This window comes from Stegastes partitus, unplaced genomic scaffold (genome assembly GCF_000690725.1).
Source record: "Stegastes partitus isolate 25-593 unplaced genomic scaffold, Stegastes_partitus-1.0.2 Scaffold1141, whole genome shotgun sequence".
Classification (NCBI taxonomy): Eukaryota; Metazoa; Chordata; class Actinopteri; family Pomacentridae; genus Stegastes; species Stegastes partitus.
This window is the reverse complement of record NW_007578872.1, coordinates 190,927-205,339: the sequence shown is the minus strand read 5'-3', so window position 1 is coordinate 205,339 and position 14,413 is coordinate 190,927. Positions and strand designations below refer to the sequence as shown.

At 43.1% G+C, this 14,413-nt stretch overlaps 1 protein-coding gene across 1 annotated transcript in view; it reads left to right on the top strand.

Moving 5' to 3' along the window:
- The first annotated feature begins 1,828 nt into the window (after positions 1-1,828).
- The window catches only part of hcn1 (hyperpolarization activated cyclic nucleotide-gated potassium channel 1), a 79,750-nt gene continuing 67,165 nt past the window's right edge, over positions 1,829-14,413 (top strand). Inside the window, exons 1-2 of the mRNA XM_008296617.1 lie at positions 1,829-2,184; positions 8,566-8,989. Of these exons, the coding sequence (XP_008294839.1) occupies positions 1,829-2,184; positions 8,566-8,989 (780 nt within the window). The remainder of the gene's footprint in view (positions 2,185-8,565; positions 8,990-14,413) is intronic.

Genomic DNA, 14,413 nt, shown 5'->3' with positions numbered 1-14,413 from the left:
TTTATTGCATACCCACAGATTTATATAGTTACAGCTATCACACCTGCACTATCTGCTTTTTTTTTCTACATGAATACCTAAATAAGCATATAAATTATATGCCTCTCTCGTGTTCATCCACTGTATGAAAATTAAGCACATCTCATTTCCCTCATGCAGTAAGCGTCTGACACAGAGGTGGCAGCATTGGATTTTCCCTGCAGAAGGCACGACTCAATCCTACAAAATACTCTGGATCTTAGCAGGGATGTCTGTGCTGCATGTCCACAGCAGATGGGTTTGTGTGACATGTTGTACTGCAGCGATGCCATCACGGGGCTCTTTGTGCTCTCTGCTGCTTCACTCCATCCAAGACAGTATTCCGGGACTGCGAATAGTGACCATTTTCATTATCTAACAATATCAGAGTTCATTTTTTTAAATCAATAAATGCATCACTTGGTCCATATAATGTCAAAAAAGTGAAACATTCACATCAGAATTTTATAAAACCTGCCTTGTTTTGCCTAAATATATGATACACTTACATATAATATGCATTTAAAGGAGATTGCTTCTTGTTTTATATCATTTTCCATCAGATGAGGCATTGTTTCATCTAGTGTATCTCCAAATAACATTCCTCCATCCTCATTATCCTAAACAAACATTCCTCTTTCTGGCTCTCCCCTCACCTATTTCCTTCCCACTCTGTCCTCATAAGCTGGCATTTATTTAACCTGACCCATGTAAAGCTTTACCAAAACAGCCACTGTTCAATTATAAATATCTGCTCAAACATGGCTCCTGAAGAGGCTAATTTGTTGCTTTACCAAAGTTTGGAGATTAGCAAAAAAACATGTCTGAGAAGCTGCACAAGAGGAGCAGCTGGTGGTTCCTTAATTTATACAGCATATTAGAATGCACTGGGCAGACTCATTAACCCTGGTTTAAAATGCACCATGCAGATGATTTGGTTTGGAGCTTATTATCTGGTGGTGAGGCTCACAAAAAAATAAAAAATAAAAAGCCCAGGTTGCTATGCAAACTAGTGCTTCTGGCTTGAAGCAGAGTGCAGCAGCACTAAATGTTGGATCAGATCTGCAACACCTTAGAAAGGTGTCATTTCCACAAGATGTCCAAGAGTTTTCTCATATGACCAGTGGAACAAAAAAATAAAAAATAAATAACGATCGCACCGACTTTACAATCTGTTTCACCGCGTTGGCTTTCATTAGAACTCCTCAGGAGGAAACAGACCTGCTGCCAGCCGAGCCGCGGGGAGCGCGCACATGCTGTATCAATTGATCAAAACGCACACGTCTTCATTAACTTCACATACATTCGATTTGCTTCTATAATATTGGCTTCCTCCTGCCATGTGTGAAACTGATGACAGAGGAGGAGACGGAAGAGAGAGGAGGGGAGGAGGTGGGGGGGAGAGATATCATGAGCCACATTATGTAAATAAGGTGCAGGAGCATGTGCCAGTTAAACCGCAGTGCCGTGCGGAGTGGGATGAGGCGCAGGCTGTGGACGCTGGAAGCCGGGGCCGTCGGTAGATGGCGGTAACCCAAGAAACCTGATCCAGCGGGTTTCTCGGGCGCTCTGTCTCAGTTTGCAGCACTCGCATTCAAGGCAGAGGAGCTGAACAGTTTGAAGGACATCAAAAGAAAAAAAAAAAAGAAAAAAACGGGGGAGAGCTCACGGCGGGTCGTCTCGAGTTTTTACGCGCAGCCCCCCTTCCCGTAGCAGGAGACGGAACGCTTGTTTTTTTTTTTTTTTTTTTTTTTTCTTCTGTTGTTGTTGTCACCAGAATAAGAAAAATAAAATCGGGAAGAGGAGCACCATGGAAGACAAGTCTAACTCGTTCTCCAGCAACAAGGAGGAGAAGGCGGATGGGAATAATGTTTTTCAGAGGCAAGACTCGATACAGAAAAATAACACGGGGAGCCAGAACATGAAGGACCATGGCAACTCCGTGGGCTTCAAGGGGGAGCGGGAGGAGGCCATGGTCGGTTTTGACGATCTGGAGGGGGCGTCCAGGCAATATGGTTTTATGCAGAGGCAATTTGGGGCCATGATGCAGCCCGGAGTCAATAAGTTCTCCTTGCGTATGTTCGGCAGTCAGAAAGCCGTGGAGAAAGAGCAAGAGAGGGTTCAAACGGCCGGATACTGGATCATTCACCCATATAGCGATTTTAGGTAAGGGCTGGAATAGACACCTGCTCACCCTCCCTCTCCCCCACCTTCTTCTTTCTTTTCTTTTTTTTTAACCCACCCCTCCCGCCACCCCAGGGTCTGCAAGCTATAGCCTCCACTTTCACACATAACGCTCCGTCATGGGCGCACACACACACACACACACACGCGCGCACAGCCTGCAGCTCCCCAAAAGCGCTAATTTACCTCCTGTATTTAGGCAATCAGGTTTCCAAGGAGGAGGCGGAGGGGGCTTCTACTGTCCAAATGCGTTTCATTGCGGCATTTTGATTCTAACAGAGGAAAAAAAAAAGGAGGAGGAGGAGGAGGAGGAGGAACGCGTTAAGGCTAAAGGTGTATCAGTGAAACGTCCTTGGAAAAAGGCAGCTGAATGTCATGATTTGAGCGCACACACACATACACACACACGCTCACACGCGCGCGTAAAGCTCAGCCTGTGTGATTGTCTTCTCCACACCAACAGCGTCAGGTTCCTCATTGCGACATATTCACGCTGGTGGAGGTGGAGGTGGTGGTGGTGGTGGTGGTGGTGGAGGGGAGGGAGAGACGGTACCTGGACACAACGTGACAATGCCATTGCACCATCACGGTTGTAAACATTTCATTGTAGGCGGCGGTGAGACGACGGGGCCTGTCTGTGTGCAGGAGGAAGGCAGAGAGAAAGAAGATATGCACAGAATGCGGTAGAAATCGTGCAGGGAAAACCCGATTAAGGAGAAAATGGCCGTGGTTTTTTTTTGTTGAATTAATTAGTGACTTAATGCATGAGAGATGTGTTGCAAATGTGATGGAATGTGATTGTTTGAGAGGAGCTGCAGCAGCATCACTCCGCTCCTTGGCATCCACCAAACGCCACAGTGACACGATTATTGATATTTATTTTGTCTGCACAAAGCCTGTTGGCTCACTGCCCCGCAGAGTGAGGCTGGAAAGTAAAAACTTAGATTTAAAAAAAAGCCTGCCTGCTGAGAGATGCATGTGATTACACATTTATGATGCAGCAAATGAGTCAGTCGAAGTGTTGTGGCGTGCGTAAATTTGTTTAACAATACGTTTCCGTGATGAAGGACTGGTTTCCTCACAAGCTGCGTGTTTACAGTTCACCACTTAACCAATTAAGCATCTCATCTGGCCCCAGTCAGTGAACCAGCGTCCCCTGGCACAGCTTGACGCTGACAATCATCCCGGTTTTCCGTTGGAGAGACATGTAACGTGCTGGGGCACGTTGCTGCCTCCGCCTCCATCACGGAGCTGTCCCTGGTCCTGAACTTACAGCAGGCCTCTGAATGCAGCACTCCCATTTCTCCAGGCTCCTCCAGCTGCTGATCTCAGAGCTGTTGGAGACATTTTTAACTAAAAAACTGCCTCACTGAGAGTCACAAGAGTTCCATCATAACTATGTGGCTTTGCATGCTCTTAAAGATAAAGTCGATCACAATGCAACACCGAGACACCACACAGGAGACACTATAGCTCCAGGCTGTAAAAGACAAAACAATGGGGTTGTTGTTCCTGCAAGGTTTCTCAATGCATAAGGACCAAGCCAACGAGAATATCCTGTCCTCACCCACACAAACACACAAGCATATGCACATACCCATATGCACACACAGATGTACAATGATGGTGGGCAAAGATTAGCACAACACAACAGTCAGTGAGCTTAGCAGACTCTGAAAACAATTATGTAAGAAGATTGACCCCTACTGAAAGATGGCCAAAGGGTAGGACCCAAACAATGAAGTGAAATGCGGAAATTTTTCATGGTTCTTTAGTTATTTTGGAAATTAATTAGTTGTCTCTTAAGTGCTGCGTTTGCCTTATGATGAAGTATTTAGTATGACGGGGGGATTTAGGTTCCAATGTGCAGCCAAAAGCTCCACGATGCAAAAACATATGTGTGTCTGCTCGAGCAGATTGGCCCTTTTATTTCTGCAGTGTTTGAGAATGTTTCACTATCTCGGGCTGGTGAAGGCTCCCCCGAGGTTACTTCCTCGTGACATTTTCCAAAGGGCAGTTTTTTCAGAGGAAGTTCTTGTCCTCCAGCCAGAGTAAGGACTCAGCCCCTGCGCGCCGTCGAGGTTGTGCTGCTGCGAGGTTCTTTCAGCTACCTGTCAAGCTCGTGCATAAATGATGGCGGATTCAAGGGGACTCTTTGCTCAGCAGGTCCTCTTGTGCTGTAGCTTAAAAGTAGGATCTCTATTGTCTCATGTTTTTTTTTCCCACAGAGCGCCTTATCATTAGCCAGCCTTACATGTTACATAACTGTATTAAACATTTACTTTCCCAATAACTTTTGTATACTGTGGCAGGACCGACAAGAGAAAAACCAAAACACGCCGCGCGGTCTTTTAATGAAAAGTCTTACGTAACTACAGTCCATGAATGACACCACTATTCACACGGGCTTTATATCGCTTTGTGGGAGTGTTTGAAACTCAATATCCAACATATTCTTTGTACACAGTGGCTGCTTAAAGATTAATGGCAGGTTAGTAATATTCATTATTCATAGATTTTTAGAGAGGCCTCATGCACGGCCTCATACACCTCTGGTAATACTAAGGAGGGGCCTTTGTCATCGTCTAAAAGACTCTCAGTGATGTTTTCTGTCAGAGTCAGAGGCTGTCTACCAAGACAGATGCTTGTTTTTTCAGCATCATCACATTACAGTTAACACACCATGCTGCTGTTCATGTTGCACCATACTTTATCTTTCTATTTGTTCTTTGCACTGATGCCTGAAATGTATTGTGCAGGAAGTTAGGGCTGGAAATGTCTCATGTTTATTGAGAAATATATGCAAACATTCCTCATTTTGAGGACTCAGATGTCTCATATTATAATCTAACATAGCTTCTTTAAATGACTGTTGAGACTGTGAGAACTTATTTAAAGCTGTAGAGTTGGAGTAGAGCCACTTTATAAAAGTTTATCCGGTTTAAACATGTGCAAGAGATGGATGTATGATGTTTGGTTGACTATCTGTGCCTAATGGCTACATTTCACTAAGTTTATCACGCATAGGTGTCAAAGTCATCCGTGTATTTGATCTGACGTCTATTCTTTTCTCACTGCATCATCACAACACGTGACCTCTCGCGCTTGTGCGTACCCGCTACATTGCAGATTGCATAGGGCCGAGCTGTGCTGAGTAAGATCGTGTGGGGTTCCCTCTGTTGCTTGGCAGGATTGGTCTGGCATTGATTATGATGGATCACTTGTTGTAGGGAGGAAACCTACAAGACGAACTGTGCTGCCTTGATCTGAGGCAGGATTGATCCGACGCCTCAACTGGGTCGTCGCAGGTTCAAGGCTTCTTTTGGGGGGATTCCTTAGCTTCTAGCTTCTGTTGTCGATGGAACATCCTGCTTGGCGGTTTTGTTTGTGATATGATGGGGCAGCAAATGCTAATTTCTTCTTTGGTCACAGGGTGCATATGTCTGGCAGAGGGACTGATGCCGTCTCTGCAGTGTTACCGCAGAACCTACTGTGTTTGGGAACATTCTCCCACTTTAATCAATGAGCACAGCAGCTTGTTGGTGTGTTCCAAGTGAGTCTACAAATTGAAGCTAAACTCAGGATAAAAAATGATTAGCAGAGTGCACAGCTCATCTGCATGTGAATGCATATGCTGGGACAGGACCTGGGAGTGTGCTGCTAGAGTAAATGTAGAGCACTGGAGGTCCACTGCTGGAGCTGTCGAATCTGAAGTTAAACGTGGGGCTGAATGCACCGGTAGCGCCGGAGCTGAAATTGCGTGCACTGCACTCCGCTACTGGTTTAGCTGGGGCTGAGTGTATTCTGGGAATTGGAGCAAGAGCCTAATACAATGATGCAGCAAGAGTTGGATGCTGAGTAGGAGATGTCCAAGATATCACGCAAAGGGGGCACCTGCCTTAGATTTACCTTAAACTGAGGAAAGTCAGCGTTACAACATTTTAATGTCCTGTTTTTGTTTTTTTTTGTCTTCTTCAAGTTTGCTAATATCTTTCGTATTCAGAGTTAATTCGAGGCCTGCTGCTTTATGCTTTATAGTTCAAGAAAAGAAGTGCGATGTTTTATTCATTAGATAAGTGGGTGTCTTAGAGGTCGTGTACAGTATAAAAACCACCTACTCAAGTCATGACAGAAATGGGAATATATTAGAGATGCGGACACACAGTCCTCATGATGATTTTAACATGAGGGGAAATCATTCGACATGTCTTGAAGTATAGAAATTTAACAAATGACATTCTTGGGTGGTTGAAGCATGTTTCTAAAGCGAAATAGTTTGAATCAAAATATTCCTTTTTTGCACAATATTCCGTAAATTACTGTAGTGCAGATCAGGAGTGTGACTTTTTGAGGTGTTGTTTGTGTTTAAAGTAAGTTTGTTCGAATGCAACTTGATTTTTATTTTATTTAAAAAAAAAATATTCCTGATGTTATCTTTGTCTTAGTTCTGACAGCAGTGCAGCTGAAGAGACAAATGTATATGCATACTGTTGTTCATGTATTTGCTCCTCGGGGTCCTTGTCATTGTTGACGAAGTATGTTGCTCTCACGCAGTTTTGAGAGCAATGAAAGGCATTAAAAAATCCCAAGTGCATCATGCTCTGTGTTTAAGCATCCACTCCACAGGCGGCGGTTCGATGCCTGCTGGATTAAAAATACCTACAGTGGATATTAAGAACCACCGAGAAGACTGCTGTTTAAGTTGAAGTGAACACAATTATCAGACACGGGATCTGTGGATATTTATAAAGCCAAGGCCCCGGCTTAATTTATTCAAACAGATCCATTACTGGGTGGCCAGTCTGTCAGCCAGACAGGCAGCCTGCCAGCCAGCCAGCCAGCCAGTCCATTTCCACCTTCACAACAGCAGTGGATGGGCAGAAAGGCAGAGCAGAGGCAGGCGGGCAGGGATGGCGTCAGCAGAGAGTTTTTAGAATGAGATAGGATTCCTGAAAGCATCTATTTTCATTCATGGTTGCTTGGCCTTTACTGGGGCCCAAGACACTTTGTGAAAAGAGCAGGGCGCTGATGAATTGCTTCTGGCTCTGTTCATCGCAAGACAGAGGGCAGGGACATTAACATAGCCGGGACGGATGAGAGGGTCTCAGTCTAAAGGACCATCTTTCAACCACACTTCAAGCCCAAAACTGGTGAAAAATCCAGTCTTTTTTTCACCTTGTTAACATTTCCACAGGATGATCTTTATATGCTGGAAGATTTTTGGGGTTTTAGTGGTTTAATCAATGACCGGAGAGCGACTTGGTAACAACTCAAGTGCATGTGTACCTGTCATACCTGGACATGGTGCTTATTTCTCCCTTTTGAAGGCTTCCATGTAAGCGCCTCTGCACATTAATACTGATAAAATGTGATTATGAGTTGTTTAGACACATTAAACACATATTCTGATATATGATGACAGAATTTCTGTAGCAGCCAATATCAGGACAACCAGAATATTGCAGTTTAGCCACATGAGCAACATGGCTCGAGGTACTTGGCCGGTTAGTGCAAAACTTGACTCAAACCACTGACTGTATATAAAAGATGGATGTAGCTTCAAGCTGACAAGTGAGTGCAGAAGATTGTATCTATGTGAAAATGGCCCTGCTGCTTCCTTGATCTGTTACCTCGGACATCTACCTCATGAGTTTATTGTCTCAATTGCCAGTTTCAAGACTTTTAAAATACAGCATGATTTGACAAATTAGAGTAAAATAGACGATAAAGCAGAGTATGCTGTAGAGCGTGGCTACATTGTGGTTGACAGGTTCTCGCTTACGACGGATTCTTTAAAAACAGCAAGATGATGACGGTTAAACGCCAAACTCAAGGCTCCACAAACCAATGAATGACCTCGCTGTGTCATTCTTTATACGGAGTATACAGTACAGACTGAAATGTCAGTTGTAGAGATATTCAAGGTCCCCAGAAGATGAATCCCACTGACTTTGAAACTCTCCTTACTTTTCCTCCTTTTGCCACCATGAAGTTGACTTTTGTGTTTGTTAGTGAAACGGTGTGACAACTATTAGAATAGTTGTCATGTAAATAGTTCCAAACATTCCTCTTCCCCACCAGGATGATTTGCAGTACCTTTGGTGATCCTCATTATAGTGACAGTAAAGTCAAACACTACTTTGTCAAATACTTTCAAATTTTTTTGCACCCTATTCAGTTGCTAAATGAGTGATATTCCTACTGCCCTCATCTGTTCATTGTATTAATGTTGATAAGCTCAGTTTGGCTCAAGCAGCAAAAGCAGAATTGAATATAATCTACCCTTTTTACTGACCGTTTTCTTTGTTACTAACTGCCATGTTTTCTCCCTTGCATCCCCGATGCGTGTGTGTTGCCCTGCAGGTTCTACTGGGACTTGATAATGCTCATCATGATGATGGGGAATCTAATCATCATTCCTGTGGGAATAACCTTCTTCTCAGAGCAGACTACCACCACCTGGCTGGTCTTCAACGTGGCTTCGGACACCATCTTCCTGGTGGACCTGGTCATGAACTTCAGGACGGGGATCGTCAACGAGGAGAGCTCCGAGATCATCCTCGACCCCAAGGTCATCAAGATGAATTACCTGAAGAGCTGGTTCGTCGTGGACTTCCTCTCCTCCATTCCAGTGGATTATATCTTTTTAATAGTGGAGAAAGGCTTTGACTCGGAGGTTTATAAAACGGCCCGTGCCCTGCGAATCGTCCGCTTCACCAAGATCCTCAGTCTTCTGCGTCTGTTAAGACTCTCCCGACTCATCAGATACATACATCAGTGGGAGGAGGTGCGTATATGTTTATCTGCGCACATCAGAAACACAGAAAAATGCACTGATATAAGCCAGTTCTGCTCGATATTTTGTTTATATTCCAGCTCTGCGTGCTGGCTCTGACTCAGGCTGGATGCTTTTTTTTTTTCCCACCAGCAGCACGGTAACAACCTTGAAAGGTTATTGCACACATATAATTGTGCACATATAATTCTAATAGGTGCTGTCAATCACTACTGGTCAAAAGGCTTATCTGTGGATAACAAGTGGTAATGTCAGTCTCAGCTCACTGATGGATGAAATTAATTCAGAATCTAAAATCAAAAGTAATTACCTCCATTTCCAGAAAAAAATGCTTCATTTCCTCCAACTACATAGCAGGCATGTTGCTCTGTATATGGACTGAGGGCACAACATAATGCATATCGAGTACAGCAGAGCATGTATACAACTAAATAAAGAGGCCAAAAGAGCGACTTCCTTGAATATTAGTGGTTGCTGAAGACGACTCGAGCGGATTTCGTGTAAATATCACAAGGTTATGCCCCACTGGACATAACCGAGAGCGATACATTATTACCCACTATCGAGTCATTGCACTTTGTGACTCAGACTATTTAACCAAGCTCTAGTGTCCTCCTTCTCCTGGTAATGATTTCATTACGCTCACTGATTGAAAGACTCTCCAACTCCATATCACAACTGCAGCCGATGGATTCAGATACCGAAGCACAGACATCGCTGGAAGCTCAGTTAAAATGTAAATAGGTGAACATAATGGCATCGTTTTTAATGAAGCCGCCTCTCTCTCTCTCTCTCTCTTATCCCAAACGTCCTTGCGCACCACAGGCCGTGTCCCTCCCTTGTTGTTATCACTGCTGTTCTCCACGCTGTTTGCTGCACTGGCTGTAGCAAACTGTGTAATGTGTCAGCGCACAGCCTGAGCTCCGCTTCTTTGGACTGCACAACGGCTTTAAGATGCATCAGCGGCAACAGGAGCGGAAAAACTAGACACCGCGCCGTCCATAGGTGCATCGGACAGCCATTTAGGAACCTAAATGTAAACACGAGCTTTCACAAAGACGCTAATGGCTGTACTTATGAACAGCGTACAAGTAGAATTGTGCATTCAATCCCCAGCCCCCATACTATGGATCAGTGAACATTTATGGAGCAGGAAAAGATCATCTTTGTACTTAAGTACGACTGAGGCTTTTATGGCAGCTTATATTTATCTGCCAGTGTATATTTCTAACACTTTTTGATTATTCTTACAGCATGGTTCGGCATTCGAAAAACAAAAGCATCATTTATGCTTCAGTAAAACATTATTCAGGCTTTTGCCAAAGAAATGGTTTTCAGTTTCACATTCACGTACACATATTCTGAGCCTGTGCTGTTATCTTACCATGCGGACTATGTGGGAAGCTGATTATGAAATCCAGATAGCACAGTATGTCGCTGGGTAGTTTGCAGAGTTGTATGCAGTGGGAGGATGAGACGGTATGGACCGGCGCAAATAGATGCCGCCGCAAGGTTAATGAAAATCTGCAGTGAGCATGCAGGCGGCGCAGTATAGGGATGTGTCATACTGCCTGGATGCAACAGCAGAGCTCACAGCCCCTCTCTACTCGCACTTCATCTCATTCACGTCATTCCTCTTTGCCTCCAATCATCTCTCTGCTTATCAAACTCCGGCTCCTTCTTCCTCTCTCCCTCCCCTCCCCTTGTATGCTTTTTCTCACCCTCTCACTCTCACGGTATGTCATCCTCCTTTAGCACTTTCTTCAGATGTTGTCCAGCCTCTCTCCGTCGTATTAAAAATACAGCCTGTGTAGTATTTCCAAAATGAATCCAGTTATTTTCGGCGTAGCCACGTTAAACAGACACTCTGAATAATAAAGCAGCGGCGAATCAGACACGTCCACAGGAGATGTGAGAGGAAAGAAAAAGGCGCTCGGTGGAAGAATTCCAAGCTGTCGCAACATGTTAGGTGTAGGATGCTGGATTAGAGCTGTAATGGAAGGACAAGTGTAGTCTCCTGCCATCATAATGGGTTTCAAGCAGTGAACCATCATTACATCAGCCTCGGGGTGGTTTCAGTTAGTTATTCAGACAGTCAGTTTCTCCGATAAGTCATCTTCTAGCCTGTATGTCCGACCGTCATCCCTTCATCTGTCGTGTGCTCCCTGCCCCCCTCTTCACTTTGTCACCATCTCGTCCCTCCATCTGGGAAGTAAAGAAGCCTGTTATTTCATCAGCACAGGCTGGACAGTCTGAGCTGGGCAAAGTCAGATTTGTTGTTTTGTCAACACGCTCTTTCGATTTTCATAGATCTTAATGTCACACACCGTCAGAGATCTGGAGTGGAGAAAAAGCTGCATATGATTATGTCGGCCTTATTATTTAGCGTCTTCATGTCCTCACACGTTTTACACTCCCACAAACTTCATCTTTACCTCAGTGGAGCAGAATTATCCTACTTAGCATGGTAGATGATGCAACAAATTAAGGATGCACGATATATCGGCGACCACATCGATATCGGCCGATATTAGTGTTTTTTTCTGATATATCGGTATCGGCCCGATGAACAAATTTAGCCAATGTGAAAAACTGATGATTGTCTAACATTAGCACCTTCGTCTCTACATTTGATATTGCTGCTATTTCACAGATGTTTTTACTTAAATGGTCCTGGACTTGAACGTTAAATATGTTTAAATATGTTTTACTTTTGTTAAACATATTTAAACATTGGGCTGTTGTCTAATTTGGTCTGGACTTCTTTTGAATAGTTCTCACAGTGCTTACTTATATTAATTTTCCGGTGTGAATAAAAATTGAATATCGGTAATATCAGTTATCGGCGATATTAGAAATCTTAATATCGGATATCGGTATCGGCCAGAAATTGTAATATCGTGCATCATTACAAAACATGATTCTATTCCGTCATGTCCTCTTATGGGCAGGCAGCACTGCCTCTAAGAAGTGCATGTTGGGTGTTACGGTCGAAGTAAAATAGCTGATTGGCTGCAGTATAACTACCCACAAAGGAACTGACGCATCTTATTTAGGCGACTCACTCGATTGTCACTCATTAGAGAGGAATAGTAGATGACTCCATCTGCCAGAGCCAATTAGTGGGGAAAATAATGATGCAAAAAAAATAATATCATGCAGTAAACACTACTTTGACCAGACCTTATGGCAACAGCTAGAATGAAATGTATGATATATGGGTATTAAGTTGAGATACTTGTACACATTTGGACACCAGCCTGCTTGATGTCCATGCCACTGCATGCTGCTGTTTGTATGCATGGGTCTCTGCATGTTTGTTCAATCATTCATTCGTGTGTTTGCTCACACATAATTATTGCACTGCGCAGTGCTTAGGGAAATTGTAGCATCCAGTGTGAAGGTCATGTTGAGCAGTAAACATGCTGTGTGCTCAAACAAGACAATTTAAACAAGCGGCGACTAAAATGGAAGCCGCTGCAGCGTTTACATCTCAAAGTAACTCAGGGATTTGCCTTACATTCCTGATTGATATTGATTATTTTGGTCGTTTACAACAGAAACTGTAATTCACAAAGGATGTTTTTCAGAAAACTGTGTTCCTTGTGTGCGGCTAGAGGTTTATCTCGAGCTGCAAAACTTAATGTTTTCACATCAACAATGCATCAAGTGATGAGCAAACTGAGGATCAGCAAACTCTCATTTTAGCATCTTTAAGCCGACTGCCTGATAAAAACGACTGTATGCTGCAGAACACAACCAGCACCAAACAGAAGATTCACAAAGTTAGCAACTAGTTCATGAACTAAGGCTCTGTTCACTCAATCACTTCACCCTGAGTAACTGACTCTCAACATTTTACTCAATCTGAGCAGTAACTGTGATTTCTAACACTTGACTGATCGTCATCATTTTGCGTCATCGTTCACAGCTGTCGAGTCCACGGATGTATTAAGAGAGCTGGATACAGCGCCGCCACTCATCCTCGCTCCTAATTTTAGCCAGTGGACACTCACAGAATACTAGTACATGTCGTGCAAAAAAGCTTTTTCCCCCCATAGACCATGACGACTGTTACGAAAGAGGCAAAACATCAACAGGACACCTTCTACTGCAAACACTCTGTTATGGCTTTGTAATTACAAAAGTCTTTGTGGATGATTATTTTCATCATTGTTGATTAATGTCAATCATTTTCTTGATAAATTGGTTTGTTGTTTTGTATGCAAAATGTCAGTAAATGGTTAAAAATGTAGATTAGTGTTTCCCAAAGCTCAAGATGACTTCCTCGGGTGTCTTGTTTCATCCACAACCCAAAGATATTCACTTAGAGAAGTAAAGAAACCATCAAATATTACAACCAAACTGATTAAACGAGTCAAAATAGTTGATGATTACTTAACAGTTGACAACTATTGGAATTACATTAGAAGCTTTATTATGAAATGAGCGGCATTTGCAAAACTTCTCTGGCTCATGCACCAGTGAGCAGCTGCCATCTTTGAATCTGGTATCCAAGCTTTTGTTAATACATCCATGGATGAGTCACCCAAACAGCCAAATTAGCATCTGTAAAATGCATTTCAAAGCGGGATTGTGAGCAGAAAGTCCACGGGATGGGCGCTACTTTTATCTTGTTATTGTAAAGTTTGGTGAGGGCACTGCATTGTGGATTTAAACACAGAATTCAGACAGTCACTGTGAAGCATTCCAAAATAGGGACGAACAAATGTATCGATCAGGAGTTGGTGGAATTTAAACTTGTGTTAACTAAACTACTTAACACCTTAACATTGTAACTGTGGTTAACAAAGCCTCAGTACATGCTAATGTTGCTTATAGATTACATCAGATTAGATTAACATGTGTGGGTGGTGATGTAATACCGCATCAGCTGTTACTTGAGTAGAGCTGCAGTCAGTTCTGGCTTCGACCACATGGACAAAAATTCCCTTTGCTTTCCATTTAAAGTGATTAATATTAACATTTCAACCATAAATACCAAGTTTACTCAACCTATTGTAACTTAACTATTCATATTTCTATTTTTTTTAGTTTATATTTCTAATTGTGCTGCCATACCATCATGAACTAACGTTAGAAATGTGAAATTCCTTGGTGATGCATTTACTCTGAACACCACACTACAGCAGAGCCACAATGAGCTGGAAACATTTTAATAATAGGTCACTGAAGCTGCCCAGAAGTGGCTTAATTTTTATTTTAATCAGTTGATTCTGCTGTAATGATGTTAACAAACGCCACAGTTTAATATTCTGCGCACAGAGAGCACTGAAAAAAATCCCTTGTCATAGGTTGGTACCTTTCACCTCCGCCGGGCCACCAGGGAACCATATGTACCGGCCCAGTATTTAACAATTCACTAAAATAATGAGAACAGTTATCGGGGGCATT